At 42.9% G+C, this 25,567-nt stretch overlaps 1 protein-coding gene across 1 annotated transcript; it reads left to right on the top strand.

Moving 5' to 3' along the window:
• The first annotated feature begins 1,070 nt into the window (after positions 1-1,070).
• CSAD (cysteine sulfinic acid decarboxylase) lies at positions 1,071-25,241 on the top strand. Its single transcript, XM_053457744.1, has 14 exons — positions 1,071-1,195; positions 1,977-2,103; positions 2,218-2,308; positions 14,933-15,039; positions 15,149-15,264; positions 17,579-17,658; positions 18,189-18,243; positions 20,735-20,851; positions 21,030-21,094; positions 21,377-21,458; positions 21,755-21,954; positions 23,483-23,534; positions 24,483-24,572; positions 24,837-25,241. The coding sequence occupies exons 1-14, from the start codon at positions 1,079-1,081 to the stop codon at positions 25,008-25,010; spliced, it is 1,473 nt and encodes a 490-aa protein (XP_053313719.1). The 5' UTR covers positions 1,071-1,078; the 3' UTR covers positions 25,011-25,241.
• The last annotated feature ends 326 nt before the right edge of the window (positions 25,242-25,567 follow it).

Genomic DNA, 25,567 nt, shown 5'->3' with positions numbered 1-25,567 from the left:
CTCAGGTGGTATTTATAACAGGACAGACAGACATTGTCAGAAAAGGCCTCTTAGACTGTCATGTCCATAGTTGCATCTTTGGATGGTATACTTATTCATGGAGCTTCTTTGGAGGATAATAAGAACTGAGAACACATAAAGACATTTATACGAAGACAGTCAGACTATAACCCAAGGATTAGATAGCAGTGGCATTTTATTTTGTATCCCAATGAATTTCCTTTAGCATTTTATTTACTTCTTCTAGACAACTATAGAAAGAAATGCATCTCACTAGAAATATTTGGAGGTCCTTAAGAATTTCTGGACAGTTACCATACCTGAGGGCACAAGGTAAATAAACCAACACTATTTATATTACGTTCACATAATCTTATTTATAGCTAATGTAGCCATTGCTATATGTATACATGTATTTACGCTACCATTCAGATGTTTGAGGTCACTTAGAAGTGTTTTTGTAAATGACTATTGTAGCCGGAAATAGCTGATTTTTAATGGAATACCTTCATAATAGTACAGAGGCTCGTTATCCGCAACCATCACTCCTTGTGTTTGCTAATCCAAGTTTAAGTTTAAAAGACTTATTGTGTTGTATCAACACAATTTAAAGTTTACAACAACTTCCAAACATAAAAAAACATACTGGCTTAGTGGGTTGGTTTAGGAGATCTCCCTTGTAACCACCCCATTTACATTAAGAAAGTCTATGCATTGGTTTGCATAGACCTCTGTAGCTTCCCACACACTGTGGACCTTCTGCAGTGGAGCACCAGTATGATGTCCTGTCCCTCACGTTCTGCACACATAGGATACGCAGTGCAAGGCAGAGGAGGTAGGTTCAGGGGTGAATAGTTAGGGGTACTGCCCTGGGCTGCCAATACACCCTCAAGCTTAATGTTTGGTGAGCAAACCCTTAAGTCAATAATTATTCTTTTCCAACCCAAATATCCCCTGTACCTGCTTACTACGTATTCCCTCATAAAAACTAAGTTATAGATCTGTACTACTAAAAAAAAGAATAATGTAAATTAAAATCTGAGAATTGTTGCTCACAGGTTGTACTACAAACACTGTAATGGCTGGAGTTAATTCTTCATTCCAAAAAGATGACAGAGGAGACACATTCCTGAAACAGGCTTTAGGTATTTTAATGCAGGATGCAGTGATGTCGGGAACTGACAGAAACCAAAAGGTAAGAGAAATTTTGTCCCAAACTTATAGATGTATATAAAGTGGTCAGGCAAGCACCATGCAAAAATATTAACATAAAATATCCTTCATGACAACTGAGGTACCTGGTACATCAAGTTTCAATTTAGGATTGCAGAGAGGGGGCTGTCTGATGATAGCCTGGTCTCTCCTCTGTCAGAGATGACAGATTCAGTGTAATTGAATGGGTTTGATTGCCTTAACAAAAGCTCGGACATTCCCTTTGCGTGTTGCTAAAACTGACAAAGCACCAAGTCACCAATGCAGCAGAGATCTAGTAACCCCCTGTGCCTGATCGCACATACTGTGATTAGAGTGAGACTCTTCTTTCTCTTCAAAGAAACGTTTAAAATGTAAAAAGTAAAAAAAAAATGAAAATGTTTCAAATAAATAAATATCTAAAGGCATCCATAGACATCATCAGGGCTATACTTCCAGGGAGATCAGAAATGAAGAAATACATAGCAAAAATAGGTGTCCAATAGCCCTTGTCCTTAAGGGTATAATTATTTGAAACTGTGATCCAGTCACTTTTTACAATCAAGGTAACTACCTAGTAAGCAATGTTGTATGGGTGACCTTAAATCCATAAAACTAAATATACATAATTTTAATGAAGGGGTTATTTTAACCATAGCTCATCTGAGGCACTGGGGATCCTTGTGTCAGCCCTGTCCAGACACCCAGCTATACTTTGCAGTTTACTAGCTATATAGTGGTGGACTGTATAGGGCCTATTGTCTTACCTTATGGAAGCATTGCAGGTTTGTGAATGGATGGAGCCAGAGGAACTACGTAAAATGTTAGACTTAAGTCTTCGTAGTAATGGAGAATCTCAGGAGGTTCTGTTGGGTTACTGTAGAGACATCATCAGGTTCAGCGTCAAGACAGGTAAGAGCCAAGCCACATGATTAATGGGGTGTACAACATTTACCTGCATTACATGGAACATACTGAAGAAAATAAAAAATACAGTACCTTAAAAACCTTTTTTGATATCACTAGGGCACCCACGATTCTTCAACCAACTCTTTTCTGGATTAGATCAACATGCGCTGACCGGTAGGATCTTGACTGAAACCTTGAACACCAGCCAGTAAGTGTCATCCATTGCAAACTCCTGTGCATTTTTACCACACATGAGTGATGCTGATGCTGATATTAAACAATACAATGTAACTATTACAGTGTTTCACTATGCCCTAAAGTGCAAATCAATGGAAAGGAATGATGGAAACTAGGTATTGATGCTTGTGTATTCAGAGGTAGCTCTGGGACATCCTTCTCTGGGATATGTTCCCTGTTCACAAACATCTAATCTGTACACCAAAGTTTAAAAATGTATAGTAGTCGATAGTTTTAATGGAAACAAGAAAAATGAAGATAGGAAGATGTTAAATATCTAACTGAAGGTGGTTCTCGTGGCCTTACTTACTTACTTACTTCAATAGATACTAGACTTGTGCATTCGTCTTCGGGCGAACATGAAAACGAGCACGAAGAGGCCGTTTTTTTGTTCGTTCCGAAGGAACGTAGAACAGAATACAGTGCCGGCAAACCGTAGGCGAAGACGAAGACTCACAATCACGAAGAATCGAAGATTCTTCGTGATCGTCTTCGTTTTTGCCGCGCAACCGCCAAAATTTCAAACAGGAGTGAGCTGATCCTCGTCTGTCCAATCAGCTCACTCTTGTGACGTAACGCTAAGGGTCTCGTCCAATGCCTGTGCTGCTGTTTTTTGAATTCTGAAGGCGCCTTTATAAGACCAGAGCTTGCCTGAGAGATCCATTCATTTTTCGCTGTGACTGCTTTGGCAACACTGCTGTGCTGCATCCGAGCGTTACAGAGAGAGATTGTTCTGTTCTGTGTGAGACTGGTAAGCCTTAGCCTGCCATTTCTCACTGTGTACTTCATCCTCACTTCAGTGCTACTTAATTAATATATTTAATAATAATAATTTGATTAATTTAATTTTTTTTAAATTAATTTGTCATCAACTTTAGTGTAAGTGCTGTTGAGTTGACAGTGCACCCAGTGCCTCAGTGGCACTGGGGTGCCCTTGCCCTGGGCTGGCACTAGTGCCTATTGCCTGTCCTGCTTAAATAAATTAAATAGAATTTATAAATTACAATTTAATAGAATCTATAATTTAATAGTTCATTATAATATTATATATATATATATATTTGTCAGTCATATATATATATATACTATAGTATACTAGTGTAGAGTGTACTGTAGACATTCATCTACTAGTGTCTAATTTAAAATCAGTAATATTAATTAATATAATTAATAATTGAATTCATTATAAAATTATATATATATTTGTCAGTTATAGTTAGTAATAGTATACTAGTGTAGAGTGTACTGTAGACATTCAGAACATCTACTAGTGTCTAATCTAAAATCAGTAATATCAATAATTCTCTAATTCTTTCTTATCTTAATAGTTAATTAAATTAGCTATAAATAAAAGTAATAATATTAATTAATTACTACTAGCGTATAGTTCAGCTAATCTTATTAGTACTGGTGCTGCAGCTCTATAGTTTGTGCTTTGTTTTAGCAACAGTAAGAGACCAAGTCAATTTTTCTTAATTAATCTTTCATTTTATTTCATTTGTTTTGCTCACCTCAGTCCATCAGTGAAGTGAACTTGTTGGGCTAGTGAGTGCAGCCGAATAAGTGCTGTGTTTTTTTTTGATCAGCAAGCAGTGACGTTAACTGTTTTGCAAAGATTTTCTCATTTATTTTACATTTTATTTCAATTTTATTAAAAGTACCCTTAGTGTTTTGCTCACCTCAGTCCATCAGTGAAGTGAACTTGTTGGGCTAGTGAGTGCAGCAAGCAGTGAAGATAACTGTTTTGCTGTGACATTTTATTTTATTTCTAATTCTTTTCAAGAAAAATTGACTGTGACGAGCTGTACTAAGCAAAGCTTCAAGCTACTAGCTGTAGTACTAAAATAATTCTAATCTTCTTTAATCTTAATCTATAATATATTATAAATAATAATATTCTAATTCATAATCTATAATATAAGTAATTCTAATTCTAAATTCTAATTCATAATCTATATTCTTCTATCTATAATACATAATATATAAGTAAATTAGTTCTAATCTATTAATATTATATAACTTAATATTAATTAATAAATCATATACTGAATCTGATTTAACCTCACTTTAGCTTAGTGGGTTTGAGAGCGTCTGCCTAGAGGTAGACTTATAGTAAGGAAATATAGCTTTAGGCTAGCATAGTAGTAGGCTAAGCTCTTAGGCCCGTGTAAATTCAAATTAAAAATAAAATACTGCTAGTTATTAAATAGTTAATCTTGAGTTAATAATTTAAATAACTTTAGGATTTTGGCAGATTGCACACAGCACAGTGCAGTAGTGCATAGTTTTACTTTTTAAGCAGTAGCACTGAAGAGAACTTCCTCTAATTTTTTTGTCTTTAATTCATTTTTCCTTTTTTTTATTTTTATTTTTTTATTTTTTTTTTATAGTTTTTTAAACACTACACTACACACACAACACAAAATTTGAAATGGATCCTCCTTTTGGGACTAAGGAGGGACAAGCTCCATCTACCACCACCACCACCACCACCACCAGCAGCACCACCACCAGTTCTAAGATGCAGCCTTTGCGTCAGTCTAGTCGGCCAAGTAGGCCAAGCTCTCGCTTATCATTTGGGGAAGCATTGCTTGAAGGATCATCAAGTAAAGGAAAGGCACCAAAAGCAGGCAGTAGTAGTGCGGCTAGGCCCACAAGCTCTATGGTTTTTTACGGAAAGCCTAAAGCACCAGAAGCACGTTCAAAGTTAAAGGGTAGCACAAGTAGTACCAGCCCAGTGACTAAAAAGAAGTGCCTTTTGCCCCAAGCAGCATCTTCCCCATCCACCAGCAGCATGCAAGGTACCAAGCAGAGCCAAATTAGCAGCAAGACTCAGAGGGGTCCCAAACCAAAGCGATCTCATTCCTTTGTAGGGAAAACCACCACCACCACCCCCACCCCCACCTCTACCGCCTCTACCACCACTAGTGCTGCGCCTACTGTTCCCACTGGTACCGCCACGCCATGTCCTCCTAGTACCTCTAGCAAGCCACCAAGTCCTTACAAAATTTTTGTAAAGACAGTTAGAGAGAGGGCTACACATAGTGGAACTCCACCTAGCGAGGTAGCAGAGGAGCCTGAGACTGAGAGGCCAAGTGCAGAGTCTATTCTTCCTGCTCGCACTACTACTAGTCACGAGTCTCACGACGATATCAGTCTTAGCTCCAGCCTAGCAGGAATTCCATTCGATCTGGCTAATGAAGAGCTAGACTATGAGCCAGAGGAAGTAGAGGAGATGAGTGGTCAGGAATCAGATTCCTCAGGGAGCAGTGTCCAAATGACTAGTGCACAATTTTCCCCTGAGCCTCCACCTTCTCCGCTACGATCATCACCATCACCACCACCAGCAGCAGCAGCAGCAAAACCTAGCAAATCTAAAGCAATTAGCAGTCCCACTATGGCCAGTACTGTTACCACCAGTCCCACCACCACTAGTTCTGCCTCTGTTCATCCACCCCGAGCAGTAAGAGCAGCACCCAAGGCACACTCCAAGGCTATGCGCGCCCCAATTTGGGAGCACTTTGAAAATGTTGAAGAAGGGCGCTATGGAAAGTGCAAACATTGTGGGAAGCTAATAAGCAGAGGGAAAGTGTCTGGCCATTTTACCAGTGCTAGCATGAAGCATCACCTCAGCACTCAACACAACGCTGTGCTATTGGGGAAAGATGCAGAGGTAAAACTTAGTGCAGGCAGCATAGCTGGTGGCCGTGGAAAAACCCCAACAGCTTCTTCTTCTGAGCCAATAGCAGCAGCAGCAGCAGCAGCAGCAGCAACTAGTGCTGGCAGCCAGAGACCAAGGCAGGTTGGAGCACTGCATGCCCAGCCCACCCTGGAAGAATTTGGGGCATTCCACTCCAAGAGAACGATGCCCAAACAGCAGGCCAATAAAGTAACGCGACTTATTGGTCAGTTCATTGCTGTTGGAGGGGCATCCTTCTCCATGATTGAAGGGGAGCCTTTCAAACAATTGATGGCGGCTGTGGCTCCACAATACACAGTTCCGTCACGTTCCACTTTCAGCAGGAACATTGTCCCCTCGCTGTATCGGTCCTGTGTTGCAGCAGTGAAAGAGGAGCTTTCCAAGGCTGCTGGTCAGTGTGTTCATTTCACTACAGATTTGTGGAGTGCACCTAGCGCCCAGCATGCCTTTCTTTCTTTGACAGCACACTGGTGGCAGCCCGGTGTGTCTAAGGAAGTTGCTGCAGCAGGCTACCGATCATTCCTTCTCCATGCAGAAGTGATGGATGAAAAGCACACTTCCCAAAATATTCTGCATGCGATTAGGAAAATGTTTAGCCTTTGGGTGGGAGCAGAGGCGGGCACCAATGTTGAAGTTGGTTTTGTGGTAACTGACGGAGGTGCCAATATGGTGAAAGCGCTGCGAGATGGTCATATTGTTGGTGTGCGCTGTGCAGCCCACATCATCCATCTTGTAGTGAAGGCAGCAATGTCAGAAGGAACTAATGTGGCAGCAGTAGTTCTGTCCCGCTGCAGAAAGATCGCTGGGCACTTTCACCATAGTGTTAAGGCTAGCCAACTTTTGAGGGAAGAGCAAGAGAGGTCAGGTCTTCCCGTACACTGCCTACGTCAGGATGTCAGTACACGGTGGAACTCCACGTTAGACATGCTAGAGAGGATTTTGGAGCAGCAGAGGGCAATCCATAATCTTGCCTCAGAGCACAATATTGGGATTACCTCTCCATTGAATAGGGAGGATTGGACAGTGATCGCCCAGCTAGTGGCAGTCCTTAAACCATTCAGGGATGCCACAGAAAATTTAAGCTCAAACACTGCCAGTCTGGCCCAGGTAATCCCAGTGTTCTCCCATCTAGGCAGCAAGATGGATGTGTTCCTTGGAAACCGTGAGGCTGTTCAAGGTGGCACTCTACATCCTGACGTAGCAGCCATAGTCAGGAAGCTGAAGGATCTGCTAAAAGTACACCTTCGCAAGCGAATGGAAGAGAGTCCCGAAATGATGCTAGCGTGCCTTTGTGATCCAAGAATTAAGGGAAAGCTAGCTTTGAAATTCAATGTTCTCAGTAGCTACCGGGAGCAATTGGTCAACAAGGTGCGTGACTGGCAGCGTAAAATGGGAATGCTGTCCGAGGAGGGTGAGGTGCAGGAGAAGGAAGAGATGATGTGGTCTGCTACCCCTAGCAGCAGCATCAGCAGCAGTGCCACAAGCAGCACAACACAGCTGAGTGGAGCAGCTGCGTTTTGGGAAGAGGCACTTGGCAGTATAGTTGGACCATCTGACAGAGCTAGCAGCAGAAAGGAGAGTAGTGCTGCTGAAATGGTCAAACTTTACCTCTGTGAAGTTCCTTCTGCTCCTAATGTTGATCCTCTTAGCTACTGGGATGAAAAGAAGAGTGTGTGGCCTGCACTCTCATGGGTTGCGCAGCAGCTTCTATCATGTCCGCCAACCACTGTTCAAAGTGAGCGCGTGTTTTCTATGACTGGAAACATACTGAGTCCACAGCGCTCACGCATGGCACCTCATCTGATGGAGCAGATTGCCTTTCTTAAATTCAATCTGCCCAAATTGGGTTACCCAGCTCTTAGCTTGGAAAGTTAAATTTTTTCTCTCTAATGTTTAAGGTAGTTTCTCCCCCTGGTTGCACTTGCTGCGGTGTGGCAATGCCTGCTACCTCTGCTGGTGTAGCCAATTTACGCTAGGGCCTAGTGTCTGAGTTCTGTAAGTCCGCTCCCAAACGCCTAGGACTGACAGTCTTTGGATGCTTTGCCCTGGGGTGAAACAGGTGAGTGGGTCGTCAATTGCCCACTCATTCACCTTTTTCCGTTTCCAACGCTGCTGCTGGTGGTGGTGCCAGTATCTTTTGCCAGTTCGCTTCCTGGCTGAAATCATGCCTCAGATGTCCCTAATGGAAAGGGTAGTTTCTCCCCCCTGGTTGCACTTGCTGCGGTGTGGCAACGCCTGCTACCTCCGCCGGTGTAGCTAGCTTACGCTAGGGCCTAGTGTCTGAGTTCTGTAGGTCTGCTCCCAAACGCCAAGGACTGACAGTGTTTGGATGCTTTGCCCTGGGGTGAAACAGGTGAGCGGGTCGTCAATTGCCCACTCATTCGCCTTTCCCAATGCTGCTGCTGCTGGTGGTGGTGCCAGTGTCTCTCTTCAATGCCAGTTCGCTTCCTGGCTAGTGTCATGCCTCGAATGTCCCTGATGGTAAGGGTAGTTTCTCCCCCCTGGTTGCACTTGCTGCGGTGTGGCAACGCCTGCTACCTCCGCCGGTGTAGCTAGCTTACGCTAGGGCCTAGTGTCTGAGTTCTGTAGGTCTGCTCCCAAACGCCAAGGACTGACAGTGTTTGGATGCTTTGCCCTGGGGTGAAACAGGTGAGCGGGTCGTCAATTGCCCACTCATTCGCCTTTCCCAATGCTGCTGCTGCTGGTGGTGGTGCCAGTGTCTCTCTTCAATGCCAGTTCGCTTCCTGGCTAGTGTCATGCCTCGAATGTCCCTGATGGTAAGGGTAGTTTCTCCCCCCTGGTTGCACTTGCTGCGGTGTGGCAACGCCTGCTACCTCCGCCGGTGTAGCCAGCTTACGCTAGGGCCTTGTGTCTGAGTTCTGTAGGTCTGCTCCCAAACGCCAAGGACTGACAGTGCTTGGATGCTTTGCCCTGGGGTGAAACAGGTGAGCGGGTCGTCAATTGCCCACTCATTCGCCTTTCCCAATGCTGCTGCTGCTGCTGGTGGTGCCAGTGTCTCTCTTCAATGCCAGTTCGCTTCCTGGCTAGTGTCATGCCTTGAATGTCCCTGATGGTAAGGGTAGTTTCTCCCCCCTGGTTGCACTTGCTGCGGTGTGGCAACGCCTGCTACCTCCGCCAATGTAGCCAGCTTACGCTAGGGCCTTGTGTCTGAGTTCTGGAAGTCCGCTCCCAAACGCCAAGGACTGACAGTCTTTGGATGCTTTGCCCTGGGGTGAAACAGGTGAGCGGGTCGTCAATTGCCCACTCATTTGCCTTTTCCAATGCTGCTGCTGCTGCTGCTGCTGCTGGTGGTGCCAGCATCTCTTCTCTGCCAGTTCGCTTCCTGGCTAGTGTCATGCCTTAAATGTCCCTGATGGTAAGGGTAGTTTCTCCCCCCTGGTTGCACTTGCTGCGGTGTGGCAACGCCTGCTACCTCCGCCGGTGTAGCCAGCTTACGCTAGGGCCTTGTGTCTGAGTTCTGTAGGTCTGCTCCCAAACGCCAAGGACTGACAGTGCTTGGATGCTTTGCCCTGGGGTGAAACAGGTGAGCGGGTCGTCAATTGCCCACTCATTCGCCTTTCCCAATTCTGCTGCTGCTGGTGGTGGTGCCAGTGTCTCTCTTCAATGCCAGTTCGCTTCCTGGCTAGTGTCATGCCTCGAATGTCCCTGATGGTAAGGGTAGTTTCTCCCCCCTGGTTGCACTTGCTGCGGTGTGGCAACGCCTGCTACCTCCGCCAATGTAGCCAGCTTACGCTAGGGCCTTGTGTCTGAGTTCTGGAAGTCCGCTCCCAAACGCCAAGGACTGACAGTCTTTGGATGCTTTGCCCTGGGGTGAAACAGGTGAGCGGGTCGTCAATTGCCCACTCATTTGCCTTTTCCAATGCTGCTGCTGCTGCTGCTGCTGCTGGTGGTGCCAGCATCTCTTCTCTGCCAGTTCGCTTCCTGGCTAGTGTCATGCCTTAAATGTCCCTGATGGTAAGGGCAGTTTCTCCCCCCTGGTTGCACTTGCTGCGGTGTGGCAACGCCTGCTACCTCCGCCAATGTAGCCAGCTTACGCTAGGGCCTTGTGTCTGAGTTCTGGAAGTCCGCTCCCAAACGCCAAGGACTGACAGTCTTTGGATGCTTTGCCCTGGGGTGAAACAGGTGAGCGGGTCGTCAATTGCCCACTCATTTGCCTTTTCCAATGCTGCTGCTGCTGCTGCTGCTGGTGGTGCCAGCATCTCTTCTCTGCCAGTTCGCTTCCTGGCTAGTGTCATGCCTTAAATGTCCCTGATGGTAAGGGCAGTTTCTCCCCCCTGGTTGCACTTGCTGCGGTGTGGCAACGCCTGCTACCTCCGCCAATGTAGCCAGCTTACGCTAGGGCCTTGTGTCTGAGCTCTGGAAGTCCGCTCCCAAACGCCAAGGACTGACAGTGTTTGGATGCTTTGCTCTGGGGTGAAACAGGTGAGTGGGTCGCCAATTGCCCACTCATTCGCCTTTCCCAATTCTGCTGCTGCTGCTGCTGGTGGTGGTGCCAGTGTCTCTTCGATGCCAGTTCGCTTCCTGGCTAGTGTCATGAATCAAATGTCCCTAATGGTAAGGGCAGTTTCTCCCCTCTGGCTGCGTCTGTTTGCGGTGTGGCAACGCCTGCTACCTCCGCCGGAGTGGCCAGCTTACGCTAGGGCCTTGTGTCTGAGCTCTGGAAGTCTGCTGCCAAACGTCTAAGACTGACAGTGTTTGGGTGCTTTGCCCTGGGGTGAAACAGGTGAGTGGGTCGCCAATTGCCCACTCATTCGCCTTTCCCATTTTTCAATGCTGCTGCTGGTGGTGGTGGTGGTGCCAGCATCTCTTCTCTGCCAGTTCGCTTCCTGGCTAGAGTCATGCCCAAAATGTCCCTAGTGGTAAGGGCAGTTTCTCCCCTCTGGCTGCGTCTGTTTGCGGTGTGGCAACGCCTGCTACCTCCGCCGGAGTGGCCAGCTTACGCTAGGGCCTTGTGTCTGAGCTCTGGAAGTCTGCTGCCAAACGTCTAAGACTGACAGTGTTTGGGTGCTTTGCCCTGGGGTGAAACAGGTGAGCGGGTCGCCAATTGCCCTCTCATTCGCCTTTCCAATTTTTCAATGCTGCTGGTGGTGGTGGTGGTGGTGGTGGTGCCAGCATCTCTTCTCTGCCAGTTCGCTTCCTGGCTAGAGTCATGCCCAAAATGTCCCTAATTGTAAGGGCAGTTTCTCCCCCCTGGCTGCCTCTGTCTGCGGTGTGGCAACGCCTGCTACCTCCGCCGGAGTGGCCAGCTTACGCTAGGGCCTTGTGTCTGAGCTCTGGAAGTCTGCTGCCAAACGTCTAAGACTGACAGTGTTTGGGTGCTTTGCCCTGGGGTGAAACAGGTGAGTGGGTCGCCAATTGCCCACTCATTCGCCTTTTCAATGCTGCTGCTGGTGGTGCCAGCATCTCTTCTCTGCCAGTTCGCTTCCTGGCTAGAGTCATGCCCAAAATGTCCCTAATGGTAAGGGCAGTTTCTCCCCCCTGACTGCCTCTGTTTGCGGTGTGGCAACGCCTGCTACCTCCGCCGGAGTGGCCAGCTTACGCTAGGGCCTTGTGTCTGAGCTCTGGAAGTCTGCTGCCAAACGTCTAAGACTGACAGTGTTTGGGTGCTTTGCCCTGGGGTGAAACAGGTGAGTGGGTCGCCAATTGCCCACTCATTCGCCTTTTCAATGCTGCTGCTGGTGGTGGTGCCAGCATCTCTTCTCTGCCAGTTCGCTTCCTGGCTAGTGTCATGCCTCAAATGTCCCTAATTGTAAGGGCAGTTTCTCCCCCCTGGCTGCCTCTGTCTGCGGTGTGGCAACGCCTGCTACCTCCGCCGGAGTGGCCAGCTTACGCTAGGGCCTTGTGTCTGAGCTCTGGAAGTCTGCTGCCAAACGTCTAAGACTGACAGTGTTTGGGTGCTTTGCCCTGGGGTGAAACAGGTGAGCGGGTCGCCAATTGCCCTCTCATTCGCCTTTCCAATTTTTCAATGCTGCTGGTGGTGGTGGTGGTGGTGGTGGTGCCAGCATCTCTTCTCTGCCAGTTCGCTTCCTGGCTAGAGTCATGCCCAAAATGTCCCTAATTGTAAGGGCAGTTTCTCCCCCCTGGCTGCCTCTGTCTGCGGTGTGGCAACGCCTGCTACCTCCGCCGGAGTGGCCAGCTTACGCTAGGGCCTTGTGTCTGAGCTCTGGAAGTCTGCTGCCAAACGTCTAAGACTGACAGTGTTTGGGTGCTTTGCCCTGGGGTGAAACAGGTGAGTGGGTCGCCAATTGCCCACTCATTCGCCTTTTCAATGCTGCTGCTGGTGGTGGTGCCAGCATCTCTTCTCTGCCAGTTCGCTTCCTGGCTAGAGTCATGCCCAAAATGTCCCTAATGGTAAGGGCAGTTTCTCCCCCCTGGCTGCCTCTGTTTGCGGTGTGGCAACGCCTGCTACCTCCGCCGGAGTGGCCAGCTTACGCTAGGGCCTTGTGTCTGAGCTCTGGAAGTCTGCTGCCAAACGTCTAAGACTGACAGTGTTTGGGTGCTTTGCCCTGGGGTGAAACAGGTGAGTGGGTCGCCAATTGCCCACTCATTCGCCTTTTCAATGCTGCTGCTGGTGGTGGTGCCAGCATCTCTTCTCTGCCAGTTCGCTTCCTGGCTAGTGTCATGCCTCAAATGTCCCTAATTGTAAGGGCAGTTTCTCCCCCCTGGCTGCCTCTGTCTGCGGTGTGGCAACGCCTGCTACCTCCGCCGGAGTGGCCAGCTTACGCTAGGGCCTTGTGTCTGAGCTCTGGAAGTCTGCTGCCAAACGTCTAAGACTGACAGTGTTTGGGTGCTTTGCCCTGGGGTGAAACAGGTGAGCGGGTCGCCAATTGCCCTCTCATTCGCCTTTCCAATTTTTCAATGCTGCTGGTGGTGGTGGTGGTGGTGCCAGCATCTCTTCTCTGCCAGTTCGCTTCCTGGCTAGAGTCATGCCCAAAATGTCCCTAATGGTAAGGGCAGTTTCTCCCCCCTGGCTGCCTCTGTTTGCGGTGTGGCAACGCCTGCTACCTCCGCCGGAGTGGCCAGCTTACGCTAGGGCCTTGTGTCTGAGCTCTGGAAGTCTGCTGCCAAACGTCTAAGACTGACAGTGTTTGGGTGCTTTGCCCTGGGGTGAAACAGGTGAGTGGGTCGCCAATTGCCCACTCATTCGCCTTTTCAATGCTGCTGCTGGTGGTGGTGCCAGCATCTCTTCTCTGCCAGTTCGCTTCCTGGCTAGAGTCATGCCCAAAATGTCCCTAATGGTAAGGGCAGTTTCTCCCCCCTGGCTGCCTCTGTGTGCGGTGTGGCAACGCCTGCTACCTCCGCCGGAGTGGCCAGCTTACGCTAGGGCCTTGTGTCTGAGCTCTGGAAGTCTGCTGCCAAACGTCTAAGACTGACAGTGTTTGGATGCTTTGCCCTGGGGTGAAACAGGTGAGCGGGTCGCCAATTGCCCACTCATTTGCCTTTCCCATTTCCTTTTCCATTTCATTATTTTCCTTCTGATACACAACCAACCAAACATAACACACACAATAACACATATAACACATATAACACACAGTGACATCACACATAACACACATACACACACACTTACAATGCACAAAACACAAGGACCTTTTCCTTGTTATTTGCCCTGGCCTTCACTCACTAATAGCATTACATTAACACTATAACTCACACTTCACCCTATAACATTTTTCCATCCACATACCTGCCAACAGACCCAACTTTTTCAGGGACAGTCCTGCTTTTTTCCAGTCCTGTCCCATCTAATTTAGCTAAACTAGGTATGCAAAATGCAAATACACATAGGTAGTTATAGCTCGGTAGGTAACGCTACTATAAACATTTAATAAATATAATCAAGTACTAAATAATAAATCTAACTTTAAAATACATTTAAATAAACCCCTATTTTTTTTTAAAAAAAAACATTAAAATTAAATTATTATTATTTAGACATAATCCATCTTTAACCAAACCAGTGCACTGCTACTAATCTTAAACATAACCGTACATTAACCCTAAGCTATTTTTTAGTTCTTGTCCAACATTTTTCCATCAGCATACCTGCCAACACACCCAAGATTTTGGTGGACAGTCCTGCTATTTTCCAGTCCTGTCCAATAAGTAAGTTGGGTTGTTGCAAAGTATGCCATTGTAAATAGGTAGCAAATGTTAGGCATGTAAAGTGGTCCAAAATCAATTTAAAAATGTAAAATATTCCCTATTCTTTTATTAAACATCTATGGACAGTACACCTCGGTATGTGTGTGTAACTCTATTGGTCGTTTCGGCAGGGGGCTCGCCTGCCATCAACGAATGAAGTGCATTCTGCAGTTCTGCAATTCACTCGTTGATGCCAGACCAGCCCCCTGCCGAAACGACCAATAGAGCTGCACACACGTTCCTTCACGGCAGCTGCTGCTGCTGTGATGTGTTATTAACCCCGTATTAACCCCTGCTAGGCAACCAGGAGGAAAACGAAGATTAAACGAGCACGAAGAATGTCCGCGAATATTCGCCCGAAGAGAAGACAGGAACGGGCGAATATTCGCGGAATACGAAGATTTTTTTTTCCCCAAAGACGAGCACGAAGACGAACACGAAGAGCCCCCTGGTGCCCAAGTCTAATAGATACACAAGTGCAAATTTATTGACAGCAGTGCACACTTGGTAGTAATTTGAACATTTCACTATAAAGAAGTAGCCTGTCTGTGATCTATAAAAAGGCTCTTGTAGTGGCTGCATTGGCTTACAGCAGACGATGGGAGAGAAAATGAGAAAACATACAGATATACAAACCTTTCACGTAGTGGTGGTGCTACAACACAAGTTCTTGTTATGTAATATGCATTTTATGAGTTTATACAATAATTGTCTTTATCGCTATAGATATACCTACGAGGTTGCACCTGTATTTGTGCTAATGGAAGAAGAAGTTCTTAGAACACTGAGACATTTCATTGGTTGGAGGACAGGCGATGGGATATTCTGCCCAGGTATAAAGGGCATCATGTGGATACATCCTCCTGCAATTATTGGCTATATTTTATTACCTCTCCAACTTCGAAGAATCTTTTTGTTTACATACAAATTCTTTTTTGGCAGGAGGGTCACTTTCAAATATGTATGCGATGAATGTGGCACGATTTCACCATTTCCCATATTGTAAAGAGAAGGGACAGGGTGCACTCCCTAGGCTGGCACTGTTCACTTCCGAAGAGGTGAGCAGAGAAGACAGTAGTGAATAGTTTTTAAGATGATAACACTATATACTGTATATATATATATATATATATATATATATTTGTCTGACCCTATGTGCAAGACAGAATTCCTATAATGGCACTTGCATTATCTATCTATCTATCTATCTATCTATCTATCTATCTATCTATCTATCTATCTATCCCCATAACTTTTCTTAACTCTGCCTGTACACTATACAAGGTTTGTGATTTAAAGAAAGGAACTAGATTTGGGGGATTTAGAAAACCGGATGCCAACAGCCTTTGTATGAATGTCATAAGGTTGCATTTAGTGGTTTTGGTTAACCCACTTCAGTCGTGGGGATTTTCAGAACCAAAGGACCAAAATATTTATTTTGGGGTAGTGATTTTTTTTATATTTTTTTTTACATATAGTGGAAGTAGAAAGGGGCACTTTTTTAGAATTAATTTATTTCATTTTTTTTTCTTTTGTTTTTGCATTGTTCCCAGTGCAGTATGGCTCAATATCCCTTTGGAGATTTCTCATATGTTTTGTATGCCAGTGATGTCATGGCGACATCACTGGGCTCTCAATCATTTTTTTTATTTATTTCATTTCATATTTAATTTTTTATTAATTTTTTTTGGAAAAATAGAAACAGTTTTTCTCCCTCTCCTCCTCCTGATCTGTTTATGCTGATAGCAATGTGATCAGCGAGCAGGCTTCCATAGCCCTGTATTGCAGATTACAATAATTGTAATTCGCCAGCAAGCGGAGCAATGTGAGAGCCCAAAAGGGTCTAGAAAGACTCTGCTGAGGCTCCCCTGTCCTCAAGTGAATTTCCGATGGGTGTCAGCAGTGGCACCCACCAGAAGGGAGTGCCCAATCGGATTCCTTGAATGACAGTGTACCTGGTGCTTACAGTGAGCGTCGATACATACAATGCTGGCTTCGCCCACAGGGAAGAGTCCAGTCTCTATCACTGCAACAAAGTCAGGACGCACCTGCACATCCTAATGGGATTCTTGCCACAAGTTTTAAGGACAGGTATGTCCTTAGAGGACTCCACGGGATAAAAAAAGTGATTCTGATGTGAATGTTGGAGAAATGGTCTTATCAATGTAGCAAGCAATTGAAAATGCATGCTTAAAGTTAAAGTTTTTTTTTACCTAATTTAGCATTTTTTCATACTCTGTCAGTTCTAGTTTTGTCATACCCCATAAATATATATAACGTAAGAAGCACTGCGTTTTTGGCGCTATACAAATAAAAGATAATAATAATAATGATAATGATAATAATAATCCTTTATATTTAGACATTCTCACACTCCCTTGCAAATAGTGTATTTCATAATTTAGTTTGTGTTAGATCATTACGTTCCAAAAAGATTGAATCCATTTTTTTTCTCCTTGTCAACATTTTCCAGAACTCAACACCAAGCAAAAAAACGATAATTATTCAGAAAAGTACTTAATGTTCAGAAGATTCTGTTTCCAACTCACAATTTTAAGATAAACAAATTAAAATGTACTGGCTGCAACATAGACAAGCTTCATATGCTCCCTTAAACTTACGCTGGCTCCTGAGTGCCTCCTAGGGGAAGAACTGGGGTAATGGCAAGGTAGACTTGATTTATTGTCGTCCACTACAGGAATGGATTTTTTACTTTAGGTCTGGGATGATGTTTTGATGTCAGTCTTGACATCACAATCTATCAGTCAGTTTCTCCTAAAAGAGTGGAAAGTTAGTATGGATATTAGGCTAGTTAGCTTAGTTAAGATTGTAATCTTGCGAGCAGGGCTCTCTCCACCTAATGTATCGGTTTGTCTTAGTCTGTCAATTCTCGTCTTGTCATACCCCTTGAATATATGTATTGTATAATTTGCTGGTCAGAAATGCTTTTAGCTTTAATAAAGGGAAGACTCATGAAAACTTGGCATAACAAAATACTGTTGGGTATTACAAGATTCTGTGACATTCTGTTACCTTGCATCTACATTACTGTACTAATACGGCTACTCCTAACTACATTAAAGAGGTGAAAGAAAGCATACTTAGTACTTGCCATTAGAAGACGCCTCTCCATGCACAGCTGTTCTTGCTCCTCACTGGCAGGAAAGCCCTCCCCTGATTAATTCTGCCAATATATACATGAAATATTGGGCTCTAATGTAATAATACAGGGGTCCACCATGATAGTATTACAATACTTTCCATTAATGTGCTGCCAAACTCTTTTATTATAGATGACCATGCCCAAGTTGGACTGACAGTTTATTGATAGCGTCTCTGCTACTATGTTTTTTGTGATTTGATTAATTATAGAGCCATTACTCGGTGAAGAAGGGGGCAGCATTCTTAGGAATTGGAACAGATAATGTGATCCTCGTACGAACAGATGACAGGTAAGGTTCTTTTTTGGCTAAGGTTAGTTTTTGTGACATTACTCTAGCACATTGCAGTTATATAAACTGATAACCAAGTAGAATGTGTAAATAGAAAAAAGAGAAGATTTCATTTGGTCACAAAATGTATTTCTATTCTAGTTCTGCTACGGTTTGACACAAGCAGAAGTTAATGTGACCCACAACAGACCTAAGTGAATGAAATTAAAAACAAACTATAGCGTAAATAGTAAGAATAGAATGAGTACATTTATTATATGTGTTAAAGTGGTATGTTAATTTACACTACCGTTCAAAAATTTGGGGTCACTTAGCTGTTTTTATGGAAAACAAGAATATTTCTAGCTGTGTAACATAATTTTAAACTTAAACTTGGATTAGTGAACACAACCTGCCATTGGAACACAGGAGTGATGGTTGCTGATAAATTAGCTTTTCTTTTAAAAATAAGGAAACGGCTATGTGACTTCAAACTTTTGAATGGTAATGTATGCATGGATATATTTCCAGAGAGCATCTTTTGATTACAGGGGGAAGATGATACCAGAAGATTTAGAGGACAAAATAGAGAAAACAAAGTCAGAGGTAAACTTTGTGAACTTGACATATACCGGTAGTTAACAGGAGAGCTGAAGATTTCAACTCCCTTATATCACTACTATGCAACATTCACATCAGGCAGACAGGGTCCTAAACACAGGAACCAAATTCCGAACAAGATGCAGCGCAAACAAACCAGCATTGTATTCTGGCCTCGGACTGCAGGACCAAGAGGGTAGCAATCCTCCTGATGTAAAACCAAAGGGCAGATCACATTCCTGGCCCTTTAGGCCCAATAAATGTGCCACTGCTCAATGTGCCAGTTACAAGGGGGTCTCTGATCTCCCCAACTAGTGCATTTATACTATGGAAGACTGTGCTGAATCAACCCAGCTTCTAAATACTACATTAAAAAGCACTGCATGACACAGAGGGCCAGGATATGACATTATATGAGGATGCAATGAGGATGGCACCCAAGGCAAATAGCCCTGTGTAACTATAGCAAACTAAGTAAAATGTAGAAAAAAATAAGAGGTCCTAGAAAATGAATGTTAGATGGTTTTCCAGTCCAAAGCCAAAGGCAGTATTCAATTCAGTAAGAAACACAATTCAAAAAAGATATTATCTCTTTATTTTTCCCAAGAATTATGGCCAGCTAGATGGCCAAGACTGGTTGAGAGTGGATCCTCCATGGCTAACAGCGGGTCCCCAAACTTATAAAGAAAAATACCACAAAATCAATGCTCTTGACTGTCCATAGCAATTACAGACCTCAATTACATAGAATATTTGTGGTTTGGATTCCAGAAAACAGATTTCATTCAAAGACAAAACATATAAGAACAAACTCTCCCTCAAGCAATGATCAAAAAATCACAATGAGAGGTTACCAAAACATATTAAACATAATAAACATGTCTAAAGTGTGTAAATAAAAAATGTGTACATAAAATGCTAAATACAGGGATGTGAATACAAGTCTGCTGTGTGCAAGTTGCTATAACTTTAGCGGAACGTAAGTCATACACATGTACTCTATATGGATAAAAGTATTGGGACAAGATCTTGGAGTGTTTCTGTGGGAACTTGCCCAATTATCCAGTAGAGCATTTGTTTTGTTTAGATACACTATATGGCCAAAAGTATGTGGACGCTTGAGCATCACACATATACTGTATGAACTTGTTGGACATCCCATTCCAAAACCATGGGCATTAATATGTAGTTGGTCCCCCTCTTGTGGCTTTAACAGCCTCTACTTTTCTGAAAAGGCTTGAGGGAATTTTTGCCCATTCTTCCAGTAGAGCATTTGTGAGGTCAGGCACTGATATAGGACGAGAAGGCCTGGCAAGCAATCTCCATTCCAGTTCATCCCAAAGGTGTTTGATGGGGTTGAGGTCAAGGCTCTGTGTGGGACATTCAAGTTCTTCCACACCAAACTCATCCAACCACGTCTTTATGGACCCTGCTTTGTGCACTGGGGCTGCCATGCTGGAATAGAAAAGGGCCTTCCTCAACCTGTTCCCACAAAGTTGGAAGCATAACATTGTCCAAAATGTCTTCCCTTCACTGGAAGTATGTGGCCAAACCCTTGAAAAACATCCCCATACCATTATGCCTCTTCCACCAAACATCACCCCACTCTTTGACAGTATGTGAGTCGCTGTTGTTCCTAAAAGTTTCCGCTTTCCAATAATAATACCTACAGTTGACTGTGGAATATCTAGCAGGGCTGAAATTTCGCAAACGTATTTATTGGAAAGGCAGCATTCTGTCACAGTACCATGCTTGAATTCGCTGAGCTCTTTAGAAGGACCCAATTTCTTCACAAATGTTTTTAAATGCAGACTGCATGGCTATGACTTGATGTGACAAGAGGTCTGATTGAAACACTGAATTCAATAATCCCCAATACTTTTGTCCATATAGTGTATTTGTGTCAATACAAACATACACGATGCATTATTTTTTAATAGCATTTTGGGGTGTTGGTTCTGCATAAACATTTTCTTTGTAAGTCAAGCTACATACTGAGTAAAGGATCTTGTTTTTAGATGCTATCTGTCTCCAAGAACCCGGCCACCAGACCCACTGTACCTGCAGCAGTCAATAAGCTGTAGTTTTCAATCCCTTCTGGTAAACTCCCAGAGGAACAGCCCTGGTACCTTCTCCTACATTTCTATGTGCCGGCTTACATTCCAGTCATTCTCATTAATATCCCATGACCGCTAAGACTGGATTCCTGCTGATGAGTATGCCTGACTCCAGCTGTTTCCCTGCGATTGCTGCTATGCTTGACCTGCCCCTAAAAAGTGAACCCAGTGAAACCCTTCAGAAAATGAATGCTGCTTAAGGCACCAAGAGATGATGGGCTGATCTTGAATATCATAAATAAATCTACCTGTTAGTATCACAGTAAATACTGGATCTCATTAAAGCCTATATTGTTTATGATGACTCAAAATCTTTTTATTTTATTTTGTATGTAAATAATCTTTTCCACCAACTCATATCTAACTATATACTTCTGTAGGGCGCTGTTCCTTTCTTACTTAGTGCAACTTGTGGAACAACAGTGCTTGGTGCCTTTGATCCCATTCAAGACTTGGCTGATGTGTGTGAACGTCATGGCTTATGGCTCCATGTAGATGTGAGTATCACTTTAAAGTAGACATGCTTCGTTCTTTTAACTGTGACACATTTACTGCTTATATCTACATCTCTGCCCAGATCTTTATTTCTACTTACATCATAGTAGAAATTGTTTCATTTTATAGTGAAAATCCTAATTGTTTTGTTTTATCTTGTGGCCCTCACATACTCGGAAGGCTGCATGGGGAGGCAGCGCTCTTCTATCCAGGAAACACAGACATCTCCTAAATGGCATTGAGAGGTCAGTGATACTTATATGTTGTTAAAGGCTTATACCATAAATCTTTTTTTGTGTTGTCTTTTTTTTATTATTTTGTATGCATTATGATTGCTTGCCCATATGTCTCTTTATCTCATTACAATATACTTTTGTTTAGTCCAGCTCCCCGCATCGACTCCCCATATCACGTTTTAAAAAAAAATCCAATCTTAGGTATTCACTTAAAATTTCCATTTGAATATTGCTCTTTATTTTTTATTCTGGTTTTGATACAGATGCTGTTTCATTGTGTTCTTATTTCAGGGCAAATTCTGTTACTTGGAACCCCCATAAGATGCTGGGAGTTGGTCTTCAGTGCTCAGCCTTTCTTTTACAAGACACAACAGTAAGTATTTTCAATCACTCTACACAAATTTGTATTTCATGTTAATTAGACAGCAAATTAAGCTATGATCAAAAATGTAGTATTGTTTTTAGGCAAACAAGAATCGCAGACACTTAGATAACTGTAAAAGGGCATACGATTCCAGTAAGGAAGAAGTCAAATAATATTATAGAGCATAAAGATACACCACAATCTGGAATGTCCCATCGTGGTTCTTTGGATTAAATGTTTTGGAATAGGTGATAGTTAAATGTTGCAGGCCATTACAGCCACTAACAATGAAATCTTTCTTGCAGGGGTTATTAGAGCGATGTCATGCTGCCAATGCCACTTACCTCTTTCAAACCGACAAATTTTACAATTTGAAATATGACACAGGAGACAAATCCATTCAGTGTGGCCGTAGGGTGGACTGTCTAAAGCTTTGGCTGATGTGGAAGGCACTTGGATCAGAAGGCCTGGAAAGACGAGTGGATGGAGCACTGGAACACACAAGGTAACAGAGAATTACTCAATCTGAATAAGATACCTCTGAGGTCACAAAACTTTGCACCTTTTTCTTTGCTGGCCCAATAAAAGTGTATCAAACTTTTTCATGTATTTTAATTCTATTTTTGCTTATCTATTGTTTAGTTTGTAAGGCTGGGATCCAGTATTGCATTTTATCATCAAAAACACGCACATGCACAGCTTAAATATCTTATTACCCCTTCGTGACCAATGACGTACCAGGTACTTTATGAGAAAATGTCCCTAGAGGGCCAGTGACATACCTGGTACATCATGGTTAAAAATGTCCCCATCTTACCACATTTAGCAACAGCAAGACAGAGCCTTGACCCTCTGATCACTCTGCTGCAGTTCAAATAGGAGTGGGCTGATATTGATGATATCATTAATGAACAATAGGAGTGATCTGATCATTATGGCCACTTGACGACCCTTCCCCTTCATCAGTGTGACATCTCTCATAGAGCGACAGAGAGTCCATCTGAAAACTGTAATGTGCAATTTTGACCCCATCCCCATTACATCCAAAAAATATGCACTAACCATGCATGTGTGGTATTCCTGAACTGGGGGGGGGGTAAATACAAATCACACAAATGTATAGTGTTTTTGTTAAAAATGGGGAAAGAATTTGCCAAAGATTTGCACTAAAATGGCTAGATAATAACTGTTAAAATGCTTCTAGTAATACTTTGGGTTGTCAACTATCAAAAAATATATACTTTTGTTTAGTCCAACTCCCAATATCAACTCCCCATATCACCTTTTTGAAAAAAACATTTATATTTTAGCCCTGTAACAACCAAACTAAATGAAAATACCAGGAATTTGGTGTTTCAAAATCAGGAAAAATACCTAAATACATTTTTTGTCATTTGTACCAGCCATGTTTTGTTTTTATAGGTGAAACTATGAACATGTGGCTTTTTACTACATTCTAGATTTTTTTCATGCTAAATGATGTAATTATTATTTCAAAAGAAGCCACTACTTGTCCTGAAAAAAACTTTTTTACATTTGCAGGGTAATTTAGTACCATAAGATAAGTGGGAAATCACCATACCAAGGAACTCTCCGTGTTTGACCGGGTTAGACTTCTCCGGTTCTCTGGGGCAACACCCGAATCCTCCGGGTCACGGGTCACGGGACCGCTCCCCGCCAATTTCCCCTTTAAATGGCGTTTCCCGCAATGCCAGCGGGAAGCCCACTGACATCAGTAGGAACGCCCCCAACGTCAGTGGGGACGCCCACCAACATCAGCGGGAAATCCCACCAACGTCATTGGGATTGCCCACTGACATCACAAAATATTGCACTGATTGTTTTGGGAGAACATTTTAAAATAACTGGTCTCTAATGGGTTAAAGGAGATATAAAGTATTTCTAACATTTCCTATTTTATATGAAAATATATATTAACATTTTTATACTATATGTAGTTTGTCCCTTTACAGTTTTTTCGGGGTTTTTTTGCATTTAATCCATCCATTTCTTTCTTTTTTACTTTTTGATAGATATCTGGTAGATGAAATGAAGAAAAGAAAAGGATTTATTGTTATTGTGGAGGTATTGTTGACTCTGAGCCTTACTGTTAAGCAGTAAAAGTAACTTAAAATGACATTAGGGAAATAATGGAAAACCTGTAGAAAATGACCTGGCTATGGATTTGGTGGCAGCAGATGCAACGTCACAGTAGGAAAAAAAATCTGAATAACTTAAAACTGGAAAATTTAAAAATCAGATAATAAATTGTTTCATGGTACTGGATTACAGTTTTTCCTCTTTAATGGTCTATTTGCTTGCTTATTAATTCATTTTCTCATTATTTTCCAGACCAATTAGTTTATAACTACCATCTATGACTGATAACACTTAATATACTATATATGAGTTATAAGAAGGAAAAAATCAGATATACCCACCAATATAATCATTCATTTAAGGTAGGTTAAGACATTTAGGAAGTTGTACGTAATCACTCGTAAAAAAAAATTTCCCTGGAGCGCAGTTAAGAAGAACACACAAAGCTGGAATCAACAAGAATGACAGTCATGTCTTTACCCTTCAGAAACCGGACCCCATACTGCAGATGTATTATGTCTCATCCTCTCCCCAGAAGATGCGTTTTGTATGGGCCTACACTAGGGTGACCACATTGGCCATGTTTTCCAGGACACATATAGGTTTTACATATCGATGACCAGCACAGATGAAGTATCTGGGATGTATAGGCTCACGGAAGGGAACCAATTAGTGAGATAAACATCCTCCATACTGCAGGGCAGAACTTAATTTGGGCTGGTCAGCAAAATATGTAAAATTATATTTGTCCTGGAAAACATGGCTGATGTGGTCACCCTAGCCTACACCATTCCCAGTTAATTATGGACATATTCTATCGCCCCCCTGCGGTTGTACATTAACATGTAACAATCACCTCCGTTACTTCATTCCACTATACGTTTCATTTCCACCATTCACACATGAATGTAATTTATATCTATGTTTTCACAGCCAGAGTTTGTGAACCTATGTTTTTGGTATGTGCCACCAAGCCTTAGAGGTCAGCAGGCTTCTCCAGATTTCTGGGAGAGACTTGGAAAGGTATGTCTCTACTTGTTTCTGAAGTTGCTCTTGGTAAAAATATTACAAAATGTTGATCTTGTAAATTATATTTATAAAACCTTTTTTTCTTCTGAAAACTGTTATAATGTAAGCATGTTGTATGGACTATGTAGGGCCAAGTCAATCAAGCTCATGGTGGTAGAACCTTCAAAATAATGATTTTGGTAAATAAACCTCTACATGTAATAGTTATTTAAAATGTAGCAAAAAAAATCATAAATCTAAAAAAAATTTTTTTGATAGGTAGCGCCAATACTTAAGGAGAAGATGATGAAGAAAGGCTCCATGATGCTTGGCTATCAGCCACACAAAAACCATGTGAATTTCTTCAGACAAATTGTGGTTAATCCTGAGACTACTACAGAGGATCTGGACTTCTTTTTGGATGAAATTGAAAGACTTGGGGAAAACCTGTGAATCTGCCTCCCTCTTATATCACCTTTAAAGTCATATATAACAAAACATTTACCGTATATTAATATACCAATAAGCATAACAATTATGCAAACCGGGCTGCTTGTCTGGTTTATCACAGGAAAACAGCTGGCCATCTCTGGCATTGCAGAATTATGATAAGAGAAGATAATAACTTCACTCTTTTGTGATATGGTTTTAGCATTTCTGGAATAAATTGAGTTTTAATGCTTGGCTGTTTCGTAAAGATATTTTAAAAGTTTTCTTACATTGGAAAAACTGTTAAGGGTTATTATTTCTCAGAGCTGTACTGAAATACAAACTTTAGATACACCAACAGTGGACACTAGATGAGTCCAGGTCTCAAGAACCTACATACTGGACTGCATGAAACCATGAATCCAAGCCATGTGTCCCTCATATATTCAAATAACAAGTGGTTGTGCTTATTGTTAAAATGCATGCAGGTTCCTCTAGTCATATATATTAATTATAAGTATTTGGGTTTCCTTAAAGCATACATCGCTTCTACCCGATTCACCAATCTAAACGTTGTGTTT

Source organism: Spea bombifrons, chromosome 2 (genome assembly GCF_027358695.1).
Source record: "Spea bombifrons isolate aSpeBom1 chromosome 2, aSpeBom1.2.pri, whole genome shotgun sequence".
NCBI classification, from domain to species: Eukaryota; Metazoa; Chordata; class Amphibia; order Anura; family Pelobatidae; genus Spea; species Spea bombifrons.
This window is presented reverse-complemented; position numbering and strand designations above follow the sequence as displayed.

Coding starts and splice junctions, on each gene's coding strand:
- CSAD (XM_053457744.1), top strand. CDS start 1,079: ATGGCTGGAGTTAATTCTTCATTCCAAAAAGATGACAGAGGAGACACA. Junction 21,459..21,754: donor TTCTTTTACAAGACACAACA/GTAAGTATTTTC, acceptor TCTTTCTTGCAG/GGGTTATTAGAGCGATGTCA. Junction 23,535..24,482: donor GATTTATTGTTATTGTGGAG/GTATTGTTGACT, acceptor ATGTTTTCACAG/CCAGAGTTTGTGAACCTATG.